Source organism: Mauremys reevesii, linkage group 7 (assembly GCF_016161935.1).
Source record: "Mauremys reevesii isolate NIE-2019 linkage group 7, ASM1616193v1, whole genome shotgun sequence".
Classification (NCBI taxonomy): domain Eukaryota; kingdom Metazoa; phylum Chordata; order Testudines; family Geoemydidae; genus Mauremys; species Mauremys reevesii.
In genome coordinates this window covers 125,339,051-125,362,941 of record NC_052629.1, presented here as the reverse complement: position 1 = coordinate 125,362,941, position 23,891 = coordinate 125,339,051, and the positions used below count along the sequence as shown (strand labels likewise).

The 23,891-nt window shown below is 65.0% G+C and overlaps 1 protein-coding gene across 2 annotated transcripts; it reads left to right on the top strand.

Annotated features, from left to right (window-relative positions):
- The first annotated feature begins 1,981 nt into the window (after nucleotides 1–1,981).
- Nucleotides 1,982–23,030, top strand: IL17RC (interleukin 17 receptor C). 2 transcript variants are annotated; one of them, XM_039482634.1, is made up of 19 exons: nucleotides 1,982–2,386; nucleotides 5,128–5,149; nucleotides 9,576–9,728; nucleotides 10,863–10,937; nucleotides 11,035–11,144; nucleotides 12,451–12,562; nucleotides 12,768–12,812; nucleotides 15,776–15,906; nucleotides 16,275–16,334; nucleotides 16,865–16,919; nucleotides 17,870–18,054; nucleotides 18,252–18,302; nucleotides 19,535–19,580; nucleotides 19,686–19,807; nucleotides 19,950–20,015; nucleotides 20,104–20,161; nucleotides 21,217–21,312; nucleotides 21,668–21,706; nucleotides 22,061–23,030. In XM_039482634.1, exons 1-19 carry the CDS (start codon nucleotides 2,300–2,302, stop codon nucleotides 22,753–22,755), a joined length of 2,208 nt encoding a protein of 735 aa, XP_039338568.1. In that variant the 5' UTR covers nucleotides 1,982–2,299; the 3' UTR covers nucleotides 22,756–23,030. The 2 variants fall into 2 exon arrangements, with proteins under 2 accessions (XP_039338568.1, XP_039338569.1); XM_039482635.1 differs by lacking the exon at nucleotides 1,982–2,386 and adding an exon at nucleotides 3,505–3,519.
- The last annotated feature ends 861 nt before the right edge of the window (nucleotides 23,031–23,891 follow it).

Here is a 23,891-nt window from a genome sequence, read left to right as displayed (position 1 = left end):
TGTGGCCTCAGACCCAGCCGGGGAGAGAGAGCAGATCCCCGGCCCTGTCCCAGCGGCTGAGTACCAGGCGGGAAGACCCCTCCTTGCGGAGGATAGGGGACCTGGCCAGCCTCGGGGGGGGACAGACCATGGGACAAGGTGGCCGGAAAAGGTTCCTGTGGGAGAAGGGGTTCCTGTACCGAGAATGGGCTCCCCCAGGGAAGATGGAGTCAGGGGGGATCAGGAGGCAGCTGGTGGTACCCCAGGAGTATCGCCACCAGCTGCTGTGCCGGGCCCATGACATTCCCCCCTCAGGGCACCAGGGAGCCTGGCGTACCCAGCAGTGGCTGCTGCAGAACTATTACTGGCCTGGGGTCTTTGCCCATGTCCGGCAGCACTGCCGCTCCTGTGCCCCCTGCCAGAGGGGGAGGAAGGCCCGGGACAGGGGGAAGATGGCTGTAAGACCCTCACCCCGCCCCAAGGAGCCTGTCCAGAGGGGGGGCCAGGGTCAGAAGGGGGTCTCTGAACCGAGAGAGCCTGAATCACAGCCCCCCAGACTGGAACGTGGGGAGGAGGCCCCAGCCCAGCTTGAACCCCAGGGGTATTGGGGTGGGGAAAGGGCGCGGGCGGCATAAGGCTTCCCCCCTGCAAACTGCAAGTGCCCTCGAGTCCCCCCGACCTACAGCGGGGCAGGAAACTGGAATGACCTGGGGTAACTCTTCCCCCATCACTGGGGGGGCCCTGGGGCAGCCATGGGAATGTAGGTGGGTTCGAACTTCCCCAGGTCACTGGCTGGAGTGACCCCGCTCAGTTCGGTCTCGAAGGGGGGAGAGGTGTGACGAAGTGGGACTGTTCGCACTGGGGGCTGGGTACAGATCCTAAGTATCTAGCAGCAAAAGGCCATGCAGCAAATGCCTGACACTCTGTCTCCTAGCAACTGATGGCCGGGCCCCTCTTTGCAAAGGTGCATCTAAAGGTGTTGGAGACAAAGGGGCCAGGTGACCTCCTGGCCCGGGAAAGGAGCTGAGCAGAGGGGAGGGGCCGGAGGGGGTTGGGCAGACTGGAGTTGGCTGGGGAACAGAGGGGAAGCAGGGAGAGAGGGCTCTGATCCCCGAGGGGGGTTATGGGGCCCCAAGATGGACCTAACAGGGGAGGATCCTGTTATCTGTGCCTGCAAGACCTGTGTTGGACTGTGTTCCTGTCGTCTAAATAAACCTTCTGCTTTACTGGCTGGCTGAGAGTCCTGGTGAATCGGCAGGGAGCCCGGGGGTGCAGGGCCTGACTCCCCTACACTTCATGACAGGGGTACCTCTGAAAATGGCTGGAGGGTTACTAGGACATAAAAAGACCACAGGGGAGCATCGGCTTGGGACTCTTGTTTAGTGTCTGGGTCTGAAACTTCTCATCATTTAAAAGCAGTAAGGCCATGCCCCCTCCAGTAACCCTCCCCCTCCTCGCCCCCAATGGGCTGCAGGAAGTGAGAGCTCAGCAGGACAGGGAGGTTGCAATTATCCCAAAACCAAATGACGCTGCTTATTACAACAGTCTGTAACGCACTAACAACCGCCCCCAGCTGCTTCCCCCTTCCTCCCCCTGTGACGGGGGGCAGGACGGATGAAGTTAACCGGCTGCTTCCCCGGAATGGGCCCTGGAAATCCCTGTTAACTGCTCAAGACAAACAATCCCTTTCCCCTTGTGTAGCTGGGACCCCCACAGCCCCTCTCCCAGCCCTGAGGAAAAGCTCTGTGCAGCTCTGAAGCTTCTGTCCCTCACAACAGAGGCAGAGCAGGCAAGAGACATTGTTCCTCCCCCCCAATCCCTTACCCACGAACCCAGGCCAGCCTGTGTGCACCTGGCTGGCCCGCCCTGCTCCTGGCGGCTGCACTAGGACCCAGGTGTGTGGGAGCAGCAGCAGGAAGCTGGGCTTGAACCCACTTGCCCTTTGCCTGGCAGCCTGAGGCTCGGGAAGGGGAGGGGAAAGGGCAGGGCTGGGACTGGGGCAGTGTGCAGTGCAGCACAGACCAGAGCACGGAGCTGAGTTCAACCAGCTGGGATCCCAGGGCTGTGCTGGCTATGCCAACCCCCTCTGCACGGTGCCTGGCTGGGGCTGGGGGGCTGAGTGGGAAGCCCTGAGTCAGGTGCTCTTGTTTGGGGGGCTGGCTACTCCCTGGAGGACCTAGGAGCTGTCGCTGCAGCCTGGCCCGAAGGGAGGCCTGAGCTGGGTGCTGGCGTCTGCAAGGGGAAGGGGCTCCCCGCTGGAGCCACTCATGGCTGGCAGGAGCAGCCCCTGGCGCTGGCTCTGACCCCGCAGGCCCAGGAGATGCAGGCTGCGGGGCTAGGGCTCTTCCTCCTGCTCCTGCCCAGAGCGGGGCTCCATGCCCTCCCGGACTCTGTCAACTGCTCCCAGGTGCGTATGAGCTGGGACTGGGGCTCTCCACTGCCGCTCAGGAGGCGGCTCTGCCCTGGGGGGCCACTGATGGGGTGCAGGCAGGTTGGGGGCTGTTGAGTCCCCCTGACAACACCCAGCCTCAAGCCCTGGCTGCACCCCGGCCCATGGGCCTGCAGGTGTTGGTCTCTGTTTATGCTGGTAACCGGCCCACCTGCCTGGCACGGCCTTGGCCTCCCCCTGCTCCGACCATGGCTGGGAAGCTGCCCCAGAGGGTCCCTCTCCTGGCAGGAGGGGGGCAGGGAAGGGCAGTTCCCAGGGGGGTGCCCTGCCTGGGGACAGATACCCCAGTAGCAAATGGGTTGAGTGGGTCTGTGTCCCACCAGCTGGTGCCAAGGCTTTGGGGACTGGGATGGGACAAGCTGTGCCCTGGGGCTGGCCTGTGCTGGGGGTCCCCAGAGCCAATTTACCCCCAAACCACCTGCCAAGAGAAACACCCTGTGAACGCCTCCCCACTTGCCCTCCCGCTGTGGTGAGAGTGGCAGGGTCGCTCAGCCCTGGGATGGGGCATGAGAGCTGGGGGGGACGGGGCACTGGGGGGGGACGGAGGCGGGGAGGTGTAGGGGCCGGGCTTGGGCAGAACCGGAGGGGGGGGGGGCTCTGCAGGCCTCAGTGGGCCCTGGGGGAGCCCCTTCGGCCTCGCTGAGCAGGTGATGAGTGTGACAGGGGCCTGGCCCCCCATCATGGCTGGAGGGGGCGCCCTGCCCCGGTACTGGGGACTGGCAGGGAGGGTGGGCCCCCGACGCAGGGCTGCGCAGGGCCTCCTGCGTCAGACAGGGAGAGCTGGGCGTGGGCCTCGCTGTTTGCTCAGCTAACAAACCAGCTGGGCCTGGCAGCTCTGTGTGCTCAAGCCATAAACCCGGCCTGGTGCTTGTGGCCATGGAGACGGGGCCAGCAGGCGCAGTGGGGCGAGGGGCCGGGCTCTGGGCTGCAGCACCCTGCTTACAGCCCGGGGAGAGCCAGCGGGGGCTGGGCCAGGCCGGGCCACTAATCCCCCCACTGGGCTTGGTGCCCTGCTCTGTTGCATTACACAGCGTGGGCGACGCTGACCCCTGGACTGGCCCCCCCAGAGCCGGGCACAGAGTGCCCAGGAGGTCTGCGTCCCCTAGAGCCACTGCTGGAATGAGGGAGGCCTGGGGGTGTGGGGCTGGCTAATGCAGCCCTGGCCTCTCCCAGCAGGGAGCGCTGTGGGGGCAGGGCAGGGCGCTGGCTGTGGGGGAGCCCCCAGCAGGGGGCGCTGTGGGGGCAGGGCAGGGCGCTGGCTGTGGGGGAGCCCCCAGCAGGGGGCGCTGTGGGGGCGGGGCAGGGCGCTGGCTGTGGGGGAGCTCCCAGCAGGGGGCGCTGTGGGGGCGGGGCAGGGCACTGGCTGTGGGGAGCCCCCAGCAGGGGGCGCTGTGGGGCGGGGCAGGGCACTGGCTGTGGGGGAGCCCCCAGCAGGGGGCGCTGTGGGGGCGGGGCAGGGCGCTGGCTGTGGGTGAGCTCCCAGCAGGGGGTGCTGTGGGGCGGGGCAGGGCGCTGGCTGTGGGGCTCCCAGCAGGTGCTGTGGGGCGGGCAGGGCACTGGCTGTGGGGGCTCCCAGCAGGGGCGCTGTGGGGCGGGGCAGGGCACTGGCTGTGGGGAGCCCGCAGGGGCGCTGTGGGGCAGGGCAGGGCGCTGGCTGGGGGGAGCTCCCAGCCGGGGGCGCTGTGGGGGCAGGGCAGGGCGCTGACTATGGCTGTGGGGGAGCTCCCAGCAGGGGGTGCTGTGGGGACGGGGCAGGGCACTGGCTGTGGGGAGCTCCCAGCAGGGGCCGCTGTGGGGGCGGGGCAGGGCACTGGCTGTGGGGAGCCCCAGCAGGGGCGCTGTGGGGGCGGGGCAGGGCGCTGGCTGTGGGGGAGCTCCCAGCAGGGGGTGCTGTGGGGGCAGGGCAGGGCGCTGGCTGTGGGAGCTCCCAGCAGGGGTGCTGTGGGGCAGGGCAGGGCGCTGGCTGTGGGGAGCTCCCAGCAGGGGCTGTGGGGCAGGGCAGGGCGCTGGCTGTGGGGAGCTCCCAGCAGGGGTGCTGGGGCGGGGCAGGGCACTGGCTCTCGGGGGGCGCTCCCAGCAGGGGGCGCTGTGGGGGCAGGGCAGGGCGCTGGCTGTGGGGGAGCTCCCAGCAGGGGGTGCTGTGGGGACGGGGCAGGGCACTGGCTGTGGGGAGCTCCCAGCATGGGGCGCTGTGGGGGCAGGGCAGGGCGCTGTCTGTGGGGGAGCTCCCAGCAGGGGGCGCTGTGGGGGCGGGGCAGGGCGCTGGCTGTGGGGAGCTCCCAGCAGGGGGTGCTGTGGGGGCAGGGCAGGGCGCTGACTATGGGGGCTCCCAGCAGGGGGCGCTGTGGGGGCAGGGCAGGGCGCTGACTATGGGGGCTCCCAGCAGGGGGTGCTGTGGGGGTGGGGCAGGGCACTGTCTGTGGGGGAGCTCCCAGCAGGGGGCGCTGTGGGGATGGGGCAGGGTGCTGGATGGGGAGGAAGCCCCAGCAGGGGGCGCTGTGGGGTGAGGCAGGGTGTTGGATGGGGGGGAAGGTCCCAGCAGGGGGTGCTGTGGGGGCAGGGCGCTGGCTGTGGAGGAGCTCCCAGCAGGGGGCGCTGTGGGGGCAGGTCGCTGGCTGAGGGGGGGTCCATGCAGCGGGGGCAGCATGTGAATGGGGAGGACCTGGCTTCTCCCTGATCTTTCTCTTCTTCTCCTGCAGGGCCTGTCCTGCCGGCTGCTGGGTAAGTACCATATTGCTTTGTCCGATAGGCGGCTAGAGCGCTGTTTCTGGGGAAACGTCGGTGGGGGGCAGGTGGAATCCCCCCTCCCCCCACAGCAGGGGTCTGGCCATGCTCTGTTCACAGGTAGGGCATGTGACCCTGGTGTCTGGGTCCCCAGGCTCACTAGGCTCCCACAGCCTGTCCTTCAAGCACCATGGAAACCTCCCGCTCAGTGGGGCTGAGGGTCCCCGGTGCCCAGCCCCCGCTCAGTGGGGCTGAGGGTCCCCGGTACCCAGCCCCTGCTCAGTGGGGCTGAGGGTCCCCGGTGCCCAGCCGTGCCCTGTCACAGAGTTAATAGAAATCAGAGAAATGTTGGGGTGAAAAAGACCTTGAAAGGGCAACTAGTGAAGTCCAGCCCCCGCGCTGGGGCAGGGCCACGTAACCCATGACCATCCCTGGCGGGGGGTTGTCCAACCTGTGCTCAAAACCCTCCAGTGACGGGGATCCCACAGCCTCCCCTGGAAGCCTATTGCAGAGCTTAGCTCCCCTGAGAGGGAGAAAGGGTTTCCGAATATCTACCCGAGATCTCCCTGGCTGCAGATTGAGCCCATCACTTCTTGTCCAGCCTTCCATGGACATGGAGAACAATCGATCCTCTTCAGAACAGCCCTTAACAGACGTGAAGACTGTTCTCAGGTCCCCCTCAGTCCTCGTCTCTCCAGGCTAAACAGGCCCTGGTTTTAAAGCTTTCCTCCCAGGGCAGGTTTTCTAAACCTTCCATCATTTGTGCTGCTCTCCCAGGATTGTCTCCAGTTTGTCCACATCTGCCCTACAGTGCGGCCCCCAGACCTGGACACGAACCCCCGCTGAGGCCTCGCCAGTGTCCCACTCTGCTCGGCAATCCCCTCCCATGTCTGACATACAACACTCCTGTGAATACACCCCAGAATGATACTTACCTTTTCCACAAGGGCATCCCATTGTTGACTCATATTCAGTTTGTGATACTCTATAACTCCAGATCCTTCTCAGCAGTACTACCACCTAGCCAGTTATTCCCCATTTTGTAGTTGTGCTTTTGATTTTTCCTTCCTAAGTGAAGTGCTTTGCCCTTCATTGAATTTCATCTTGTTGAATTCAGACCAATTCTCCATTTCCCAAGGTCAGTTTGAATTCTAATCCTGCCCTCTAAAGTGCTTGCAACCCCTCCCAGCTTGGTGCCACCTGCAGATTTTATAAGCGCATCTCCCTCCATTATCCAAGTCATTAATGAAAATATTGACTAGTACTGGACCCAGGCCTGACCCTGATGGGCCCCACTAGTTCAAAAAAGAACTAGATAAATTCATGGAGGATAGATCCATCATCCCTGCCCATCCTGGCTAATAGCCATTGGTGTCCCTGGCCTCTGTTTGCCAGAAGCTGGGAATGGGCGACAGGGGATGGATCACTTGGTGATTCCCTGTTCTGTTCATTCCCTCTGGGGCACCTGGCATGGGCCACTATCAGAAGACAGGATACTGGTCTAGATGGACCTTTGGTCACCGTCTGACCCAGTATGGCTGTTGTTATATTCTTACTAGATACAGCCTTCCCGTTTGACAGCAAACCATTGATAACTACTCTTTGAGTACAGGCTTTCAACCGGTTTTGCACTCACCGTATATTTTCATCTAGTCCAGTGGTTTTCAACTTGTGGTCTGTGGACCCCTGGGGGTCCACAGACTGTCTAAGATTTCCAAAGGGGTCCGCACCTCCATTTGACATTTTTTAGAGGTCTACAAATGAAAAAAGTTTGAAAACCCCTGCTCTGGCCCACATTCCCTTAGTTTGCTCATGAGGCTGCCAGGTGGGACTGTGTCAAAAGCCTGACTAAAATCAAGATACACCATATCTACAGCTTCCCCCCGCCCACCCATCCACTAGACCAGTAGCCCTGTCTGAGAAGGAAATTAGGTTGGTTTGGCATGAGTTGTCCTTGATAGATCCATGCTGGCTGTTCCTTATAACCCTATTATCCTCTAGCTGCTTACAAATTGATCATTTAATCACTTGTTCTAGTATCTTTCCAGGTATCGAAGTTCAGCTGACTGGTCTGTAATTCCCTGGGTCCACTTTGTTCCCCTTTTTAAAGATAGGTGCTATGTTTGCCCTTCTCCCATGTTCTGGGTCATGACCCATCCTCCAGGAGATCTCAGAGATAACTGCTTCAGCTAGTTCCTTAAGTACCCCAGGGTGACTTTCATCCAGCCCTGCTGAGGTGAATACATCTAACTTCTCTAAATGTTCATTCACCTGTTCTTTCCTTATTTTTACTTGCATTCCTTCCCCTGGTTGTGTTGAGCATCTGGTCACCATTAGCCTTTTTAATGAGAATTGAAGCAAAATAAGCATGAAACACCTCAACTTTCTTGATGTCATCAGTTATTAGCTCTCCTCCCTTGCTAAGCAGAACACCTGCACTTTTCCTTGTCTGTCTCTTTCCCCAGTGTATTTATAGTATCTTTTCTTCTTGCCTTTTATGTCCCTTGCTAGTGTAACTCATTTTGGGCCTTGGCCGTTCTGATTTTGGCCCTGCACACTTGTGTTTTTCTTTTTACTCCTCCTTAGCAAGTTGTTCATGTTTCTGCTTCTTGTAGGATTCCTTTTTGATTGTCAGGTCATTCAAGACTCCTGATGGAGTCATACTGGCCTCTGAATACTCTTCCTACCCTTTCCTTCACATCGGGACAGCTTGTAATTGTGTGTTTGTGCCTCTCCTGAACTCCTTTATTCCCTTGATTTCCCTATGGGCCCTGACCTACAGATTCACTCCCAATTCCTCCCTGTTGGTCAGAATCCCAAAATTTGATAGCTGCTTTCAACTACCTGAAAGGCGGTTCCAAGGAGGATGGAGCTCAGCTGTTCTCAGTGGTGGCAGATGACAGAACAAGGAGCAATGGTCTCAAGTTGCAGTGGGGGAGGTCTAGATTGGATATTAGGGAATACAATTTCACTAGAAGGGTGGTGAAGCACTGGAATGGGTTACCTAGGGAGGTGGTGGAATCTCCTTCCTTAGAGGTTTTTATGGTCAGGCTTGACAAAGCCCTGGCTGGGATGATTTAGTTGGGGTTGGTCCTGCTTTGAGCAGGGGGTGGGACTAGATACCTCCTGAGGTCCCTTCCAACCCTGAGATTCTATGATTCTATGTCTGGTCCCAGGTAAAAGACCCATGACTCTGGGAGCCCAGTTCTCTGAAGATGTCCACGCAGTGTGCAGAGGGAGTCAAAAAAGCAAACAGGATGTTAGGAGTCATTAAAAAGGGGATAGAAAATAAGACTGAGAATATATTATTGCCCTTATATAAATCCATGGTACGCCCACATCTCGAATACTGTGTACAGATGTGGTCTCCTCACCTCAAAAAGATATTCTAGCACTCGAAAAGGTTCAGAAAAGGGCAACTAAAATGATTAGGGGTTTGGAGAGGGTCCCCTACGAGGAAAGATTAAAGAGACTAGGACTCTTCAGCTTGGAAAAGAGAAGACTAAGGGGGGATATGATAGAGGTATATAAACTCATGAGTGTTGTGGAGAAAGTGGATAAGGAAAAGTTATTTACTTATTCCCATAATACAAGAACTAGGGGTCACCAAATGAAATTAATAGGCAGCAGGTTTAAAACAAATAAAAGGAAGTTCTTCTTCATGCAGCGCACAGTCAACTTGTGGAACTCCTTACCTGAGGAGGTTGTGAAGGCTAGGACTATAACAATGTTTAAAAGGGGACTGGATAAATTCATGGTGGCTAAGTCCATAAATGGCTATTAGCCAGGATGGGTAAGAATGGTGTCCCTAGCCTCTGTTTGTCAGAGGGTGGAGATGGATGGCAGGAGAGAGATCACTTGATCATTGCCTGTTAGGTTCACTCCCTCTGGGGCACCTGGCATTGGCCACTGTTGGTGGACAGATACTGGGCTAGATGGACCTTTGGTCTGACCCGGTACGGCCTTTCTTATGTTCTTATGGCCTGCTGCCAACCCCTGAGTTCATGTGTCCAGCCTCCTGAGTGTCCCACTGGCAGCTCTCCCTCATTCAGGCTGTGGGGCTCCCCTGGTCTTTTCCAGTCCTCTGTGGTTATGGGTCGGTGCCAGCTAGTCCGTGACGCCCCATTCCTATGCCCCAGCCAGCTACCCTCCCATCTCCTGCAGTGCCTGAGGAGCAGCATTTTAATTTTTCTGCACCTGCAGGGCAGTGATGCCAAGGGGCTGGGCACAGTCACACAGTTCATAACAGCGTTACAGACAATCCCCACCTTGTCACAGCCCCCACACCTGCTGGGGGGGGCAGAGTGCCCATTGTCCAGCTGCCCTGCTCCATGCCCGCTGAGGGCAAAATGCCTGGTACCAGCTCTGCTCATGTTGGGGGGTGGGATGTGTCGGAATAAATGGTTTTCTCTCTCCTCTGCAGAGGACGATGTGCTGTGCAGCCCTGGGGCTGTGGGGCTGGCCTCTGGTCCAGTTCTGGTGCCAACCCAAATGACGATGGAGTCTGTGCTGCACTGCGCAGCAGCGTCTGACTGCTCCCCCTGCGTGCAGGTCAAGCTGCAGCTAGCTGTGCTGGGTGAGAGCAGGTTGGGGCAGTGTCACAGAGTCCCCGGGCGATGCCGGCTCTGCCCCGGGCGATGCTGGCTCTGCCCCGGGGGCCCCGGGCGATGCTGGCTCTGCTCCCAACGAAGCCGGTGGGCGATGCTGGCACTGCTCTCTATGAAGCCAGGCAGGACTCTGGGGGAGCCTCCTCTCTCGGAGCAGACGGTCCCCAGGGCAAGAAGCTCCCACAGCTTCCACCTTCCTGGGTCTGAGCTCGGAGCATCCAGCACCCCTGCCCCTCCGTGTGCTTCCCGCAGCCAGTCGCCCGGGTGGGGTCCTGGGGCAGCCAGAGGGCCCTGCCCCCCACTCCGCAGGCAGACGGGACTCTCAGCCAGCCGGGGAAACAGGAGGTTTATCAGTCGACAGGATCACGGCGAAGGGCAAAGCTCGTTAGCACAGAAATCAGGGACTTTCAGCCAAGTCCATCTTGGGGGGAGGGGAGCCCAGAACCAGCGCTCTGCCCCTCCCCCTGCGCCCCAAGCCAGCCCAGACTGACTCCTTCCAGCTGCCTGGCCCCTGCCCAGCCCGTTGCTCCTCCTCCGGCCTTTGTCTCACGTCCTTCCCCGGCCAAGAGTCACCTGGTCGCATCCCCCTCCTGGGTCTCAGGTTACGAAGGGGCGGCCATAGCATCCCTGCAGGCAGCTGGAGCAGCCCCCACAAGTCACACACGCTTAGTCCCACCACCCAGACATTGGTGCAATACACAGGGAAACTGAGGCACACACAATTCATGCAAAACAGTAAGACTCACATACAACATAACAAGGGGAAATCTCCACTTCGTCACAGGCAGAAAGGCAGCCCCAGAGCACAGTTCTACCCAGTTCCTGTGCCCCCCAGGTATGAGAGTGCCAGTGGCTTGGGGCTGTCCCCCCAGGGGCAGGGTGGAGGCAGGAGTATCATTTCCCTCGCCTTAGTGCAGTGCCCTGGGCCCCTCAGCCTGGCCTGTGCTGAGCCAGCCAGGCATATCTGCTCTTGGTCGGTCAGGGGGTTGGGGCTGGGTACCAGGTGCCAGAGGTGTGAGTGGGTCTGGCTGGGGCCCGCTCTGGGCACACGCTGCCCCACTGTCTGTGTGGCACAGTCTGGTGAGTGGCTGTTTCTGTTTCAGGGCCCCAGGAGGAGGTGGCAGGCGAGGGGACCCGAGACGGACCTGAGATGGATGCCCTGCAGCATCAGGACAGTGGTGAGGGCCTGCGGGCAGCACCGACCCCGTGCCCCTCTCCCTGCCCACTGGGCCCCTGCCTGCCACTCACGGCTCCCTTTGCTCCCTGCTCTCCCAGGGCCGCTACGGAGCTGGGTGCTGCTCTCGGTGCGGACGTACCCCTCCTCCCGCTGTGTCGCCATCGAGGTCCAGCTGCCCCGCGCCCTGGCACAGCCCAGCGACACCGTGGTATGCGGCCCAGCCCTGCGGGGCCTTGGGGAGACGGACTGACCCAGACCCTGGGGGATGCGCTCGGCTCCCCAGTGGGGACTGAATGGGCATCACGTCCAGGCCCCAGGAGAGATGGAGGAGGGGCTGGGCTGGGTCCCCGTCGGCTGAGTGACCCCTGGCCCCCCAGGGGGGGAGGGGCTGGGCTGGGTCCCCTCGGCTGAGTGACCCCTGGCCCCCCAGGGGGGGAGGGGCTGGGCTGGGCCCCGTCGGCTGAGTGACCCCTGCCCCCCGGGGGGGAGGGGCTGGGCTGGGTCCCTTCGGCTGAGTGACCCCGGGCCCCCCAGGGGGGGAGGGGCTGGGCTGGGCCCCTTCGGCTGAGTGACCCCGGGCCCCCGGGGGGGGGGGCTGGGCCCGTCGGCTGAGTGACCCCTGGCCCCGGGAGGGGCTGGGCTGGGCCTTCGGCTGAGTGACCCCTGGCCCCCCTGGGGGGGCGGGGGGGCTGGGCCCCGCCGGCTGAGTGACCCCTGGCCCCCGGGGGGGAGGGGCTGGGCTGGGCCCCTTCGGCTGAGTGACCCCTGGCCCCCGGGGGGGGGAGGAGCTGGGCTGGGCCCCTTCGGCTGAGTGACCCCTGGCCCGCGGGGGGGGCTGGGCTGGGCCCCTTCGGCTGAGTGACCCCTGGCCCCCGGGGGGGGGAGGAGCTGGGCTGAGCCCCCTCGGCTGAGTGACCCCTGGCCCCCGGGGGGGGCTGGGCTGAGCCCCTTCGGCTGAGTGACCCCTGGCCCCCGGGGGGGAGGGGCTGGGCTGGGCCCCCTCGGCTGAGTGACCCCTGGCCCCCCGGGGGGAGGGGCTGGGCTGGGCCCCTTCGGCTGAGTGACCCCTGGCCCCCGGGGGAGGGGCTGGGCTGGGCCCCTTCGGCTGAGTGACCCTGGCCCCGGGGCTGGGCCCGTCGGCTGAGTGACCCCTGGCCCCCCGGGGGGAGGGGCTGGGCTGGGCCCCTTCGGCTGAGTGACCCCTGGCCCCCGGGGGAGGGGCGGGGCTGGGCCCCTTCGGCGGAGTGACCCCTGGCCCCCCGGGGGGGGGCTGGGCTGGGCCCCGTCGGCTGAGTGACCCCTGGCCCCCGGGGGGGAGGGGCTGGGCTGGGTCCCCTCGGCTGAGTGACCCCTGGCCCCCGGGGGGGGGGCTGGGCTGGGCCCCGTCGGCTGAGTGACCCCTGGCCCCCGGGGGGGGGGCTGGACTGAGCCCCGTCGGCTGAGTGACCCCTGGCCCCCGGGGGGGGGGGGCTGGACTGAGCCCCGTCGGCTGAGTGACCCCTCTGCTCCCCCAGGGCTCCATGTGGTTTCACTGCTTTGAGGCGGCCTTGCGAGGGGAGCTGCACGTCACGTCCTACACGAGTCCCCGGTACCGGGAGGTGCTGAGCCAGACGCACCGTGTGCCTGGTGAGTGCCTGCCCACAGTGCCAGCGTGGCACAGCCCCCAGGCCTGGAGCAGGGGGATTCCAGGATTGGTAACCTGCTGCTGGCCCCTCTCCCTGGCGGCTCCTCCCCCCATGACTGCCGGGGAGAGGAGCCGCCCTTCCCCACCTCCGCCTGTCCCCAGAGCTGTCTGTGGCCCTTGCTGACCCCTGCACTGTCTTCCCCCCAGACTGTTCCTGGCCCGCAGCACGGGCTGCCATCCGGCTGTGCCAAGGTAGGAGCTTGTGATGCCTGATTCATGCAGGTGTCACCAACTCCCTAATGGGCCCCCCTTGCTGAGCATCTTTGGGAGCCAGACACCCCCCCCCAGCCCATTGCTGTGGGGCCGTCTCACGTGGCCCCCTGGGCCTGGCAGCTGGGTCAGTTCCAGCCCCTCCGCCCAGGGGAAGCTGGGCACAGAGAGCTCGGGGGTCACCCACTGAGGCCCTGGCAGGGCTGGGGCAGTGAGTGAAGGGGGAGGGTCCCTGGGGCAGGGCTTGCTGGACTGGGGGTCCCTGGGGCAGTGAGGGGTCCCTGGGGCAGGGCTTGCTGGGCTGGGGGTCCCTGGGGCAGTGAGGGGTCCCTGGGGCAGGGCTCGCTGGGCTGGGGGTCCCTGGGGCAGTGAGGGGTCCCTGGGGCAGGGCTCGCTGGGCTGGGGGTCCCTGGGGCAGTGAGGAGGTATCTGGGGCAGGGCTCGCTGGGCTGGGGGTCCCTGGGGCAGTGAGGGGTCCCTGGGGCAGGGCTCGCTGGGCTGGGGGTCCCTGGGGCAGTGAGGGGTCCCTGGGGCAGGGCTCTCTGGGCTGGGGGTCCCTGGGGCAGTGAGGGGTCCCTGGGGCAGGGCTCTCTGGGCTGGGGGTCCCTGGGGCAGTGAGGAGGAATCTGGGGCAGGGCTCGCTGGGCTGGGGTCCCTGGGGCAGTGAGGGGTCCCTGGGGCAGGCCTAGCTGGGCTGGGTGCCCCTGGGGCAGTGCGGGGTCCCTGGGGCCGGGCTCTCTGGGCTGGGGGTCCCTGGGGCAGTGAGGGGTCCCTGGGGCAGGGCTCTCTGGGCTGGGGGTCCCTGGGGCAGTGAGGAGGTATCTGGGCTCGCTGGGCTGGGGGTCCCTGGGGCAGTGAGGGGTCCCTGGGGCAGGGCTCGCTGGGCTGGGGTCCCTGGGGCAGTGAGGAGGTATCTGGGGCAGGGCTCGCTGGGCTGGGGTCCCTGGGGCAGTGAGGGGTCCCTGGGGCAGGGCTCGCTGGGCTGGGGGTCCCTGGGGCAGTGAGGGGTCCCTGGGGCAGGGCTTGCTGGGCTGGGGGTCCCTGGGGCAGTGAGGGGTCCCTGGGGCAGGGCTCGCTGGGCTGGGGGTCCCTGGGGCAGTGAGGGGTCCCTGGGGCAGGGCTCGCTGGGCTGGGGGTCCCTGGGGCAGTGAGGAGGTATCTGGGGCAGGGCTCGCTGGGCTGGGGTCCCTGGGGCAGTGAGGGGTCCCTGGGGCAGGGCTCGCTGGGCTGGGGTCCCTGGGGCAGTGAGGGGCCCCTGGGGCAGGCCTCTCTGGGCTGGGGGCCCCTGGGGCAGTGAGGGGTCCCTGGGGCAGGGCTCTCAGGGCTGGGGGTCCCTGGGGCAGTGAGGAGGTATCTGGGGCAGGGCTCGCTGGGCTGGGGGTCCCTGGGGCAGTGAGGGGTCCCTGGGGCAGGACTCGCTGGGCTGGGGGTCCCTGGGGCAGTGAGGGGTCCCTGGGGCAGGGCTCTCTGGGCTGGGGTCCCTGGGGCAGTGAGGGGTCCCTGGGGCAGGGCTCTCTGGGCTGGGGTCCCTGGGGCAGTGAGGAGGTATCTGGGCTCGCTGGGCTGGGGTCCCTGGGGCAGTGAGGGGTCCCTGGGGCAGGGCTCGCTGGGCTGGGGTCCCTGGGGCAGTGAGGAGGTATCTGGGCTCGCTAGGCTGGGGGTCCCTGGGGCAGTGAGGGGTCCCTGGGGCAGGGCTCGCTGGGCTGGGGGTCCCTGGGGCAGTGTGGAGGTATCTGGGGCAGGGCTCGCTGGGCTGGGGGTCCCTGGGGCAGTGAGGAGGTATCTGGGGCAGGGCTCGCTGGGCTGGGGGTCCCTGGGGCAGTGAGGGGTCCCTGGGGCAGGGCTCGCTGGGCTGGGGGTCCCTGGGGCAGTGAGGGGTCCCTGGGGCAGGGCTCGCTGGGCTGGGGGTCCCTGGGGCAGTGAGGGGTCCCTGGGGCAGGGCTCGCTGGGCTGGGGGTCCCTGGGGCAGTGAGGGGTCCCTGGGGCAGGGCTCGCTGGGCTGGGGGTCCCTGGGGCAGTGAGGGGTCCCTGGGGCAGGGCTCGCTGGGCTGGGGGTCCCTGGGGCAGTGAGGGGTCCCTGGGGCAGGGCTCTCTGGGCTGGGGGTCCCTGGGGCAGTGAGGGGTCCCTGGGGCAGGGCTCTCTGGGCTGGGGTCCCTGGGGCAGTGAGGGGTCCCTGGGGCAGGGCTCGCTGGGCTGGGGTCCCTGGGGCAGTGAGGAGGTATCTGGGGCAGGGCTCGCTGGGCTGGGGGTCCCTGGGGCAGTGAGGAGGTATCTGGGGCAGGGCTCGCTGGGCTGGGGGTCCCTGGGGCAGTGAGGGGTCCCTGGGGCAGGGCTCTCTGGGCTGGGGGTCCCTGGGGCAGTGAGGAGGTATCTGGGCTCGCTGGGCTGGGGGTCCCTGGGGCAGTGAGGGGTCCCTGGGGCAGGGCTCGCTGGGCTGGGGGTCCCTGGGGCAGTGAGGAGGTATCTGGGGCAGGGCTCGCTGGGCTGGGGTCCCTGGGGCAGTGAGGGGTCCCTGGGGCAGGGCTCTCTGGGCTGGGGTCCCTGGGGCAGTGAGGAGGTATCTGGGCTCGCTGGGCTGGGGGTCCCTGGGGCAGTGAGGGGTCCCTGGGGCAGGGCTCGCTGGGCTGGGGGTCCCTGGGGCAGTGAGGAGGTATCTGGGGCAGGGCTCGCTGGGCTGGGGGTCCCTGGGGCAGTGAGGGGTCCCTGGGGCAGGGCTCTCTGGGCTGGGGGTCCCTGGGGCAGTGAGGGGTCCCTGGGGCAGGGCTCGGTGTGCGGGGGGTCCCTGGGGCAGTGAGGAGGTATCTGGGGCAGGGCTCGCTGGGCTGGGGGTCCCTGGGGCAGTGAGGGGTCCCTGGGGCAGGGCTCTCTGGGCTGGGGGTCCCTGGGGCAGTGAGGAGGTATCTGGGCTCGCTGGGCTGGAGTCTCACTCGCTGTTCCATGGCAGTGCCCAGGCTGCAGGTCTCCATGGGGACAGAGCACGTGGTGGTGCAGTTGCAGGACGTGCCCGTGGAGCAGAACTTCATTGTGTGGTTCTATTGGAACCAGACACTTGAACTCAAAGGACTCAGGACAGAGGTGAGTGAGGGGCCGGCCCCAGAGTCCTTCTTCCCTATCCACTTTGTACCCTGCCCCCTGTGCCCTTCAAACCCCCCCCCCTCTGGACCTCCCCAGTGCCCAGCCCACAACCTCCCTGCGGGCCCCAGCGGCACTCTGGCCTTTATTCCCTGTAGCCTCCATGGGAGGGGAGTGGGGTCGAGAGCTGAGATCCAGGGGCTGGGAGCCAGGACTCCTGGGTTCTGCCCCAGCAGCCTGGGCTGAGCCCTTCCCTCAGTTTCCTGCTCTGTGCCATGGGGGCACTTTGTGGCGCTGGCAGTTGCATGGCAGCGAGGGGATGGCCAGACTGGGTGGCAGGTGACCAATGTCTCCTCTGTTCCTGTCTGCAGAGGGGTACTCAGAACTTCAGCCTGCCCTCCGCCCAGCTGCTGCCCTGCCTCTGTCTGCAGGTAGGGCCTGGGCTGGGAGCTGCTCCCCACGGGGCCTGGCACTTGGCAGGCACTTATGGGGGGAGCAGGGGGTGCTGTGCCCAGGGTGGGGGCACTGAGAGCCCAGGGGTTCCCCAGGGCGGAGTGGGGGGCCCATCGGGGGGCACTGAGAGCCCAGGGGTTCCCCAGGGCGGAGTGGGGGGCCCATCAGGGGGCACTGAGAGCCCAGGGGTTCCCCAGGGTGGAGTGGGGGGCCCATCGGGGAGTGCTGTCCCCAGGGTGGGGGCACTGAGAGCCCAGGGGTTCCCCAGGGCGGAGTGGGGGGGCCCAGCAGGAGTAACTGAGAGCCAGGGGTTCCCCAGGGTGGAGTGGGGGCCCCAGCAGGGGTAACTAAGAGCCCAGGGGTTCCCCAGGGCGGAGTGGGGGGCCCAGCAGGGGTAACTGAGAGCCCAGGGGTTCCCCAGGGCGGAGTGGGGGCCCCAGCAGGGGGTGCTGTTCCCAGGGTGTGGGGTGGGATCACTTTGTGCTGCCACACACTGTTTCTTGCCCAGGTCTGGCCAGATATCCCGGACCCCCCCAGGATCAGCCGCTGCCCCTTCACTCAGGGTAACTAGGCCACAGTCATCTACACCTGTCTCGGGGAGGGGTGTGCTGGGGGGCTGGGCTCCTGTCCGTGTGCCAGGATGGGAAGTTGCGGGGATCTGGGTTGTCTGTGCGCTCTGTGTGTGTGTGTGTGGGGTGGGGGGTCATGTCTGTGAGCTGGGCGGGTGTTGGGGGGCTCCGGGCGGGTGTTGGGGGGCTCTTGGCAGGGGTTTTATCTGTGAGCTGGGCGGGTGTTGGGGGGCTCTCAGCAGGGGTTATATCTGTGAGCTGGGGGGGTGTTGGGCTCTGCGCGGGGGGTGGGGGGCTCTGGGCAGGGGTTTTATCTGTGCGCTGGGCGGGTGTTGGGCTCTGGGCGGGTGTTGGGGGGCTCTTGGCAGGGGTTTTATCTGTGAGCTGGGCGGGTGTTGGGGGACTCTGAGCGGGTGTTGGGGGCTCTGGGCAGGGGTTATATCTGTGATCTGGGTGGGTGTTGGGCTCTGGGCGGGTGTTGGGGGGCTCTCGGCAGGGGTTATATCTGTGAGTTGGGGGGGTGTTGGGGGGCTCTTGGCAGGGGTTTTATCTGTGAGCTGGGTGGGTGTTGGGGGGCTCTCGGCAGGGGTTATATCTGTGATCTGGGCGGGTGTTGGGGGGCTCTGGGCAGGGGTTATATCTGTGAGCTGGGCGGGTGTTGGGCTCTGGGCGGGTGTTGGGGGGCTCTGGGCAGGGGTTATATCTGTGAGCTGAGCGGGTGTTGGGGGGCTCTCGGCAGGGGTTATATCTGTGAGCTGAGCGGGTGTTGGGGGGCCCTGGGCGGTCGGGGTCAGGTAGTGGGCAGAGTAGTGAGCTGTGCCAGGCTATCTCCTGCATAGAGCAGGCTGGCGCGGCTGGTAGCGAGAGGGAGGGGGGAACTGCAGGCGGGTGGGTGAGGGGTGTGCCTGGGACGGGCTGAGCCCTTTGCCCCATGGCTGTTGCAGACCCTGCGGCGTGGACCCGGCTGTGGGCACAGGCCCAGCTGAAGCTGCATCTCACTGGGGAGAGGCTGAGCTGCTCCGTGTCGGTGCCATGCATGGTGCCAGCAGAGATCGTGCCCTGCTGGAGGCTGAAGAGGGCTGGGCCCTGCCATGAGCTGCCCCACCTGCGCCAGGTCCTCACCGTGCCTGTAAGTAGGTCTGCTGGCCGGGGCTGGTGGAGAAGGGGGCAGTCGTTTGGGGGAGGGATGGGGAAGGGCAGGGCAAGGTGGGGAAGGGAGGTGGAGGGGTGGGGATGGGCATCGGGGGCAGGAGCTGAGGCGGGGGGGAGCAGTGCGTGCTCAGGGGCTGAGGTTGGCATGTCATGTCCCCTCCCTCCTCCCTGCAGAGTCTCCATGAGTTTGGGACGTTGCAGCCTCATCCGAACCTGTGTGTCCAGGTAGGAGACCCTGGGCAGGGGGCACCAGCTGGCAGTGCCATAGGGCCGGGGCGCCGCGTTCCCGCTCCCTCCGGGCCGGGCCGGGCCCCCCCAGCAGAGCCATAGGGCCGGGACGCCGCGTTCCCGCCGCCTCCGGGCCGGGCCGGGCCCCCCCAGCAGAGCCATAGGGCCGGGGCGCCGCGTTCCCGCCTCCTCCGGGCCGGGCCGGGCCCTCCCAGCAGAGCCATAGGGCCGGGGCGCCGCGTTCCCGCTCCCTCTGGGCCGGGCCGGGACCCCCCAGCAGAGCCATGGGGCCGGGGCGCGGCGTTCCCGCGCCCTCCTCGGGCTGGGCCGGGACCCCAGCAGAGCCATAGGGCTGGGGCGCGTTCCTCGCCTCCGGGCCGGGCCGGGACCGCCCAGCAGAGCCATAGGGCCGGGGCGCCGCGTTCCCGCTCCCTCCGGGCCGGGCCGGGCCCCCCCAGCAGAGCCATAGGGCCGGGGCGCCGCGTTCCCGCTCCCTCCGGGCCGGGCCGGGACCCCCCAGCAGAGCCATAGGGCCGGGGCGCCGCGTTCCCGCTCCCTCCGGGCGGGGCCGGGACCCCCCAGCAGAGCCATAGGGCCGGGGCGCCGCGTTCCCGCTCCTCTGGGCCAGGCCGGGACCCCCCAGCAGAGCCATAGGGCCGGGGCGCCGCGTTCCCGCTCCCTCCAGGCCGGGACCCCCCCGCAGAGCCATAGGGCCGGGGCTCCATGTTCCCGCTCCCTCCGGGCCGGGCCGGGCCGGGCCCCAGCAGCGCCAGAGTCGGGCGCCGCGTTCCCGCCTCCTCCAGGCCGGGCCGGGCCCCCAGCAGCACCATAGGGCCGGGCGCGCGTTCCCGCTCCCTCCGGGCCGGGCCGGGCCCCAGCAGCGCCATAGGGCCGGGCTCCATGTTCCCGCTCCTCCGGGCCGGGCCGGGCCGGGACCCCCCAGCAGAGCCATAGGGTCGGGGCTCCATGTTCCCGCTCCCTCCGGGCCGGGCCGGGCCGGGCCCCCCCAGCAGCGCCATAGGGCCGGGACGCCGCGTTCCCGGCTCCTCCGGCCCGGGCCAGGACCCTCCAGCAGCGCCATAGGGCCGGGGCGCCGCGTTCCCGCTCCCTCTGGGCTGGGCCAGGACTCCCCGGGTGCCCTCAGAGCTGCTTCCCTGTCCCGGGTTTATGCCCTGCCCCTTCAGTTCCCACCTTTCCCTCCCCCAGACTAGTTGTTGTTTTCTCTCCAGGTGTGGAGTGGTGGGCAGGTCCAGCTCATGCAGTGCCTGCAGGAAGGTGAGTGCCACGCTGGGATGCTGACGCCATCTCTTCTCTAAGGGGAGCCAGCTGGGCTGGGGTTCCCCTGAGCCCGGTGCCCCCTCAGCCTCTCCTCTGCCCTAGGTGCCATGCAGGGCCAGCCGGCCGACTTCTTGCTGATGGAGACCAGGGACCCACAGGGGAACATGTTGCTCTGTGCCATGGAGCGAGGCACCTGCGTTCCACTAGCCAACTCCACCTGCATGGTGAGGGGCCCCTTGCCCTATGTGGCTCCATGGAGGGCAGGAGCCCCGGGCAGGTCCCACAGGAACCCCCTCCCCAGGCCCTGCCCGCAGGCTGCGGGCCCAGCAGCTCCTGTACCATTCTCATCCTTTGCCTCCTTTGCAGGGAGTTGGGGTGCGGGCCCTGGAGCAGCAGCTGCGATGGGATGTGCAGTCGGGGCAGTGTCTGCAGGTCAGTGCCGTGGGGGAGCGGTATTGTCACACCCATGGGTGGAGATGGGCCCTTGCGCTGGGCCAGTAACGGGCAGCTGTCTCCGCAGGTCTGGCGTGCTGAAGGCAGCCTGGTGGGCACCGGCTGGGCCTGCTCGCTGGAGAAGTGTGAGTATGTTGGGGGACGAGGAGGCGGGGGGCGGGGGCAGGCAGCAGCCTGGCTCCCATTGAGCCAAGGCCTCTCTGCTCTGGAGCTGAACAACGCTGGCTGGCGCTCAACCACTGGTGCTGGACCCATGGGCCCAGTGCGGGGGAAGGGAGATGCTGGACCCCCAGCCCACAGGGAGCCTTCTCACCTGCCTCGTGAAGGGGGCTCCTAGTGGCTCCGTTGGGAGGGAGGGATGGGGTGCAGCTCCCTGGTAGGGGCAGGGCTTAGAGGAGGGCCTTAGGCAAGGTGCCAGCCCATGGCCAGGCGCTCCCTGGGCCGCGGCGATTCTAGAGAGAGCAGGGAAAGCTGCTGAGCTGCCAGGCCGAAGCCCTGCCCTGCCCAGTGTGTGTCCTTCGAGCCCGCCTTGGGATAATTCGCTGCCACCAGGGGCCCTAGCCCTGACCCCTCCCACCCCCGTGCCCTGAGCACCACCTCTCCCTGTTAGGGTTGCCAACTTTCTCATTGCACAAAACCAAACACTCTTGCCCCACCCCTGCTTACTCCACCCCCTCCCCCGTCTCTTGTTCTCTCCCCCCTCACTCCCTTGCTTATTTTCATCCGGATGGGGCAGGGGGTTGTGGTTCGGGAGGAGGTGAGGGGTGCGGGCTCTGAGTGGTGCTTACCTCGGGGGCTCCCTGGAAGTGGTGACATCTCCCTTGGCTCCTAGGCAGAAACTCAGCCAGGTGGCTCTGCTTGGTGCATGCTGCCTCTGCCCATAGGCACCGCCCCCACAGCTCCCATTGGCTGTGGTTCCCGGCCAGTGGGAGCTGCAGAGCCGGCGCTCAGGGCAGGGACAGTGCGTGGAGCCTCCCTGGCCATGCCTCTGCCTAGGAGCTGAGGGATATGTCACCGGTTCCGAGGAGCCACGTGGAGCCAGTTAGGGAGCCTGCCAGCCCCACTGACCAGACTTTTAACGGCCTGGTCCGTGGTGCCGACCGGAGCCGCCAGGGTCCCTTTGACTGGACATTCCTGTCGAAAACTGGACAACTGGCAACCCTAACCCGTGTCCTGGCAGATCTCCGGGCCCGCTGGGTGCTGGCTTGGATGGGGGTTCTCCTCAGCACCTTCTGCATCCTGCTTCTGCTCCTGCTCAAGAAGGAAAATCTGAAAGGTGAGAGCTCCCCTCCCTCTTCCCACGGGGTGCGCTGCCCTCCCCACTCCCTGCACTGCCAAGTCCCCTTCTCCACCGAGCCCTAGGGCCGTGTGGGGCACTGGGGCCAGCACTGACTGCAGGGCAGAGCGCCCCCTACTGAGCCCCCCTCCAAGAGCATAGGTCTCCCAGCAGCACACTGGGGCACTGGGGTAGCACTGACCGTGAGGCGAGTGTGTCCCCCGATCTAACACGTGCCTTAGACAGAGCTGGGGTTTGCTCCACCTATTTTTGGGTGGGCCTGGCTCTGCTGGGGTGGGTGCGGGACCGGTGCCCGACCTGCTAACTCACCATGTCTTCCCCTTTCATCTTCCAGGGTGGCTGAAGATGCTGAAGGAGGATTATAGCTCTGGGGGTGAGTGCTTGGGGAGAGGGCACCCTGTGGCAGGTCTGAGTGGGGTGCTGAGCCCCAGGGCACCTGGGGCTAGGGCCAGGACAGCGAGGAGGAGCAGGAGCCCCGATGCAGCTCTCCAGGCTGGGATGCTGCAGCTGGGAACGCATGCCCTCACACCTGGGCCTGGGGTGGGGGCAGGGCCCCATGACCCTGTGCCCAGGGCTCTGTCCCTGCCAGGCAGAGCTGCCAGAGCCTGAGTGAGCAGAGCACGGGGCCAGGCAGGGGGTCGCACACAGCCTGTCTAGCCCGCCCTGGCCACTCCATGGCTCTGCCCAGCCTGGTGCTGAGTGCTAAGGGCTCTCTCTGTCCCAGCAGGCCTGCTGCGGGGCCGGCGCGCCCTGATCCTCTACTCGCCCGACCACGCCGGCTTTGAGCAGCTGGTGAGCACCCTGGCCTGCGCCCTGACACGGCTGCAGCTGGCAGTGTCAGTGGCGCTGTGGAGCCGGGCCGAGCTCTGTGCCATCGGCCCCATGCAGTGGTTCCATGCCCAGCGGCTGCGGGTCCTACAGGAGGGTGGCACAGTGGTGCTGCTGTTCTCCAGGGGCGCCGTGGCCAGGTGCACGGAGTGGCTGCTCTGGAAGCCGGGGGAACTGCTGCCCCAGGATGATCCGTACAGCGCCTTCCCAGCCTCCCTCAACTGCATCCTCCCCGATTTCCTGGCTGGCAAGGCTGGGGGCCGGTACTTGGTAGCCTGCTTTGAGGATCTCCTCCAGCCGGCTGACATCCCGGAGCTCTTCCGCTCCGTGCCCATCTTCACGCTGCCCTCCCAGCTGCCCACCTTCCTCCTGGCACTGGCTGGCACTGCTGCAGGCAGGGAGCAGAGAAGCAGCCTGAAGAAGCACTCCCTGTGGATCAGCGACAGCCTGCAGCGCGCCATCAGAGAGTGCCAGCTGCAGGAGCCCGATGGGCACTGCTCACCACAGGCGTCCGCCCTGCCTGGGAGCGGACAGGTACCGATGGGTGCAAAGAGTGAGGCTGGGGAGCTCTCTCCACCCATGGACTCCACGTGACTGAGACTCTGTCCACTGAGACTCTGGCCACTGTCGGTAGACAGGATACTGGGCTAGATGGACCTTTGGCCTGACCCAGTGGGGCCGTTCTCATGTTCTCCTGCCAAGCCAGAGTGTGTCAGCCACTGTCTCTGCGCCAGCTGGGCTGGGCACGGAGGGAAAGACTCCGCTGGCACCTGGCTGGAGCATATGCTGGCAGGGCCTGGCCCCTGCCCTGCGGCGGGCTCTGCGGGTCACTGCCCCACACTCCCAATAAAGGCTGGTTATTTTTCTAAGGGTGCGTGGGCGTTTCCTGGGCTCCGGGCTAGAAGCAAGTAGCTGGGGCCTGGCCACGAGTGGGGCAGGCTGGGGCAGGTCAGGCGGGGGCCCGGCTGTGGCACCGGTGCCCGTGGGAGCCAGCCGAGGTCACTCAGGGTGAATTGCAAACAGAATGGGGCAGACAAACCCTAAATGCGGATGGATATTCTAATCCTTAGATTTACCAACCAGCCCCAAACAGCCTCTGTGTTACCTCCCTGGTTACTCAGAAGTCCAAGCAACGTAGTTCCCTTAAAGTACCTAGCCTCAGGCTTCTTTCCAGATGCATACATCAAACATATGGTGGTGATAAATTCTGAAAATCTTATTTCATCATATAAAAGAAAAGGTTCTTCCAACCCCAAAGGATCAGCCACACACCCAGGTCAAATGATAACTTACCCAAAATACACGCTATAGCCAATTCTTATTAACTAAACTAAAATTTATTAAAAAATAAAAGAGAGAGAGAGAGAGAGTTGGTTGAAAGATCAATATACAGACAGACTTGAGTTAAATTTATTGAGGTCCAGATCCATAGCAGAGATGGTGAGTTTGTAGTTGCCAAAAGTTCTTTTAGAAATAGTGATAGAATCATAGAAGATTAGGGTTGGAAGAGACCTCAGGAAGTCATCTAGTCCAATCCCAACTAAATCATCCCAGCCAGGGCTTTGTCAAGCCTGACATTAAAAACCTCTAAGGAAGGAGATTCCACCACCTCCCTAGGGAACCCATTCCAGTGCTTCACCACCCTCCTAGTGAAATAGTGTTTCCTAATATCCAACCTAGACCTTCCTGCACTGCATCTTGAATATATTCCATACGTTATAGTCCAATGT

What these genes read in the sequence shown, in the direction of transcription:
- IL17RC (XM_039482634.1), top strand. Translation starts at nt 2,300, where the DNA reads ATGCAGGCTGCGGGGCTAGGGCTCTTCCTCCTGCTCCTGCCCAGAGCG. An exon ending in TCAAAGGACTCAGGACAGAG is followed by an intron (nt 15,907 to 16,274) that starts GTGAGTGAGGGG and finishes TCCTGTCTGCAG; the next exon opens with AGGGGTACTCAGAACTTCAG. An exon ending in ATCCGAACCTGTGTGTCCAG is followed by an intron (nt 18,303 to 19,534) that starts GTAGGAGACCCT and finishes TTTTCTCTCCAG; the next exon opens with GTGTGGAGTGGTGGGCAGGT.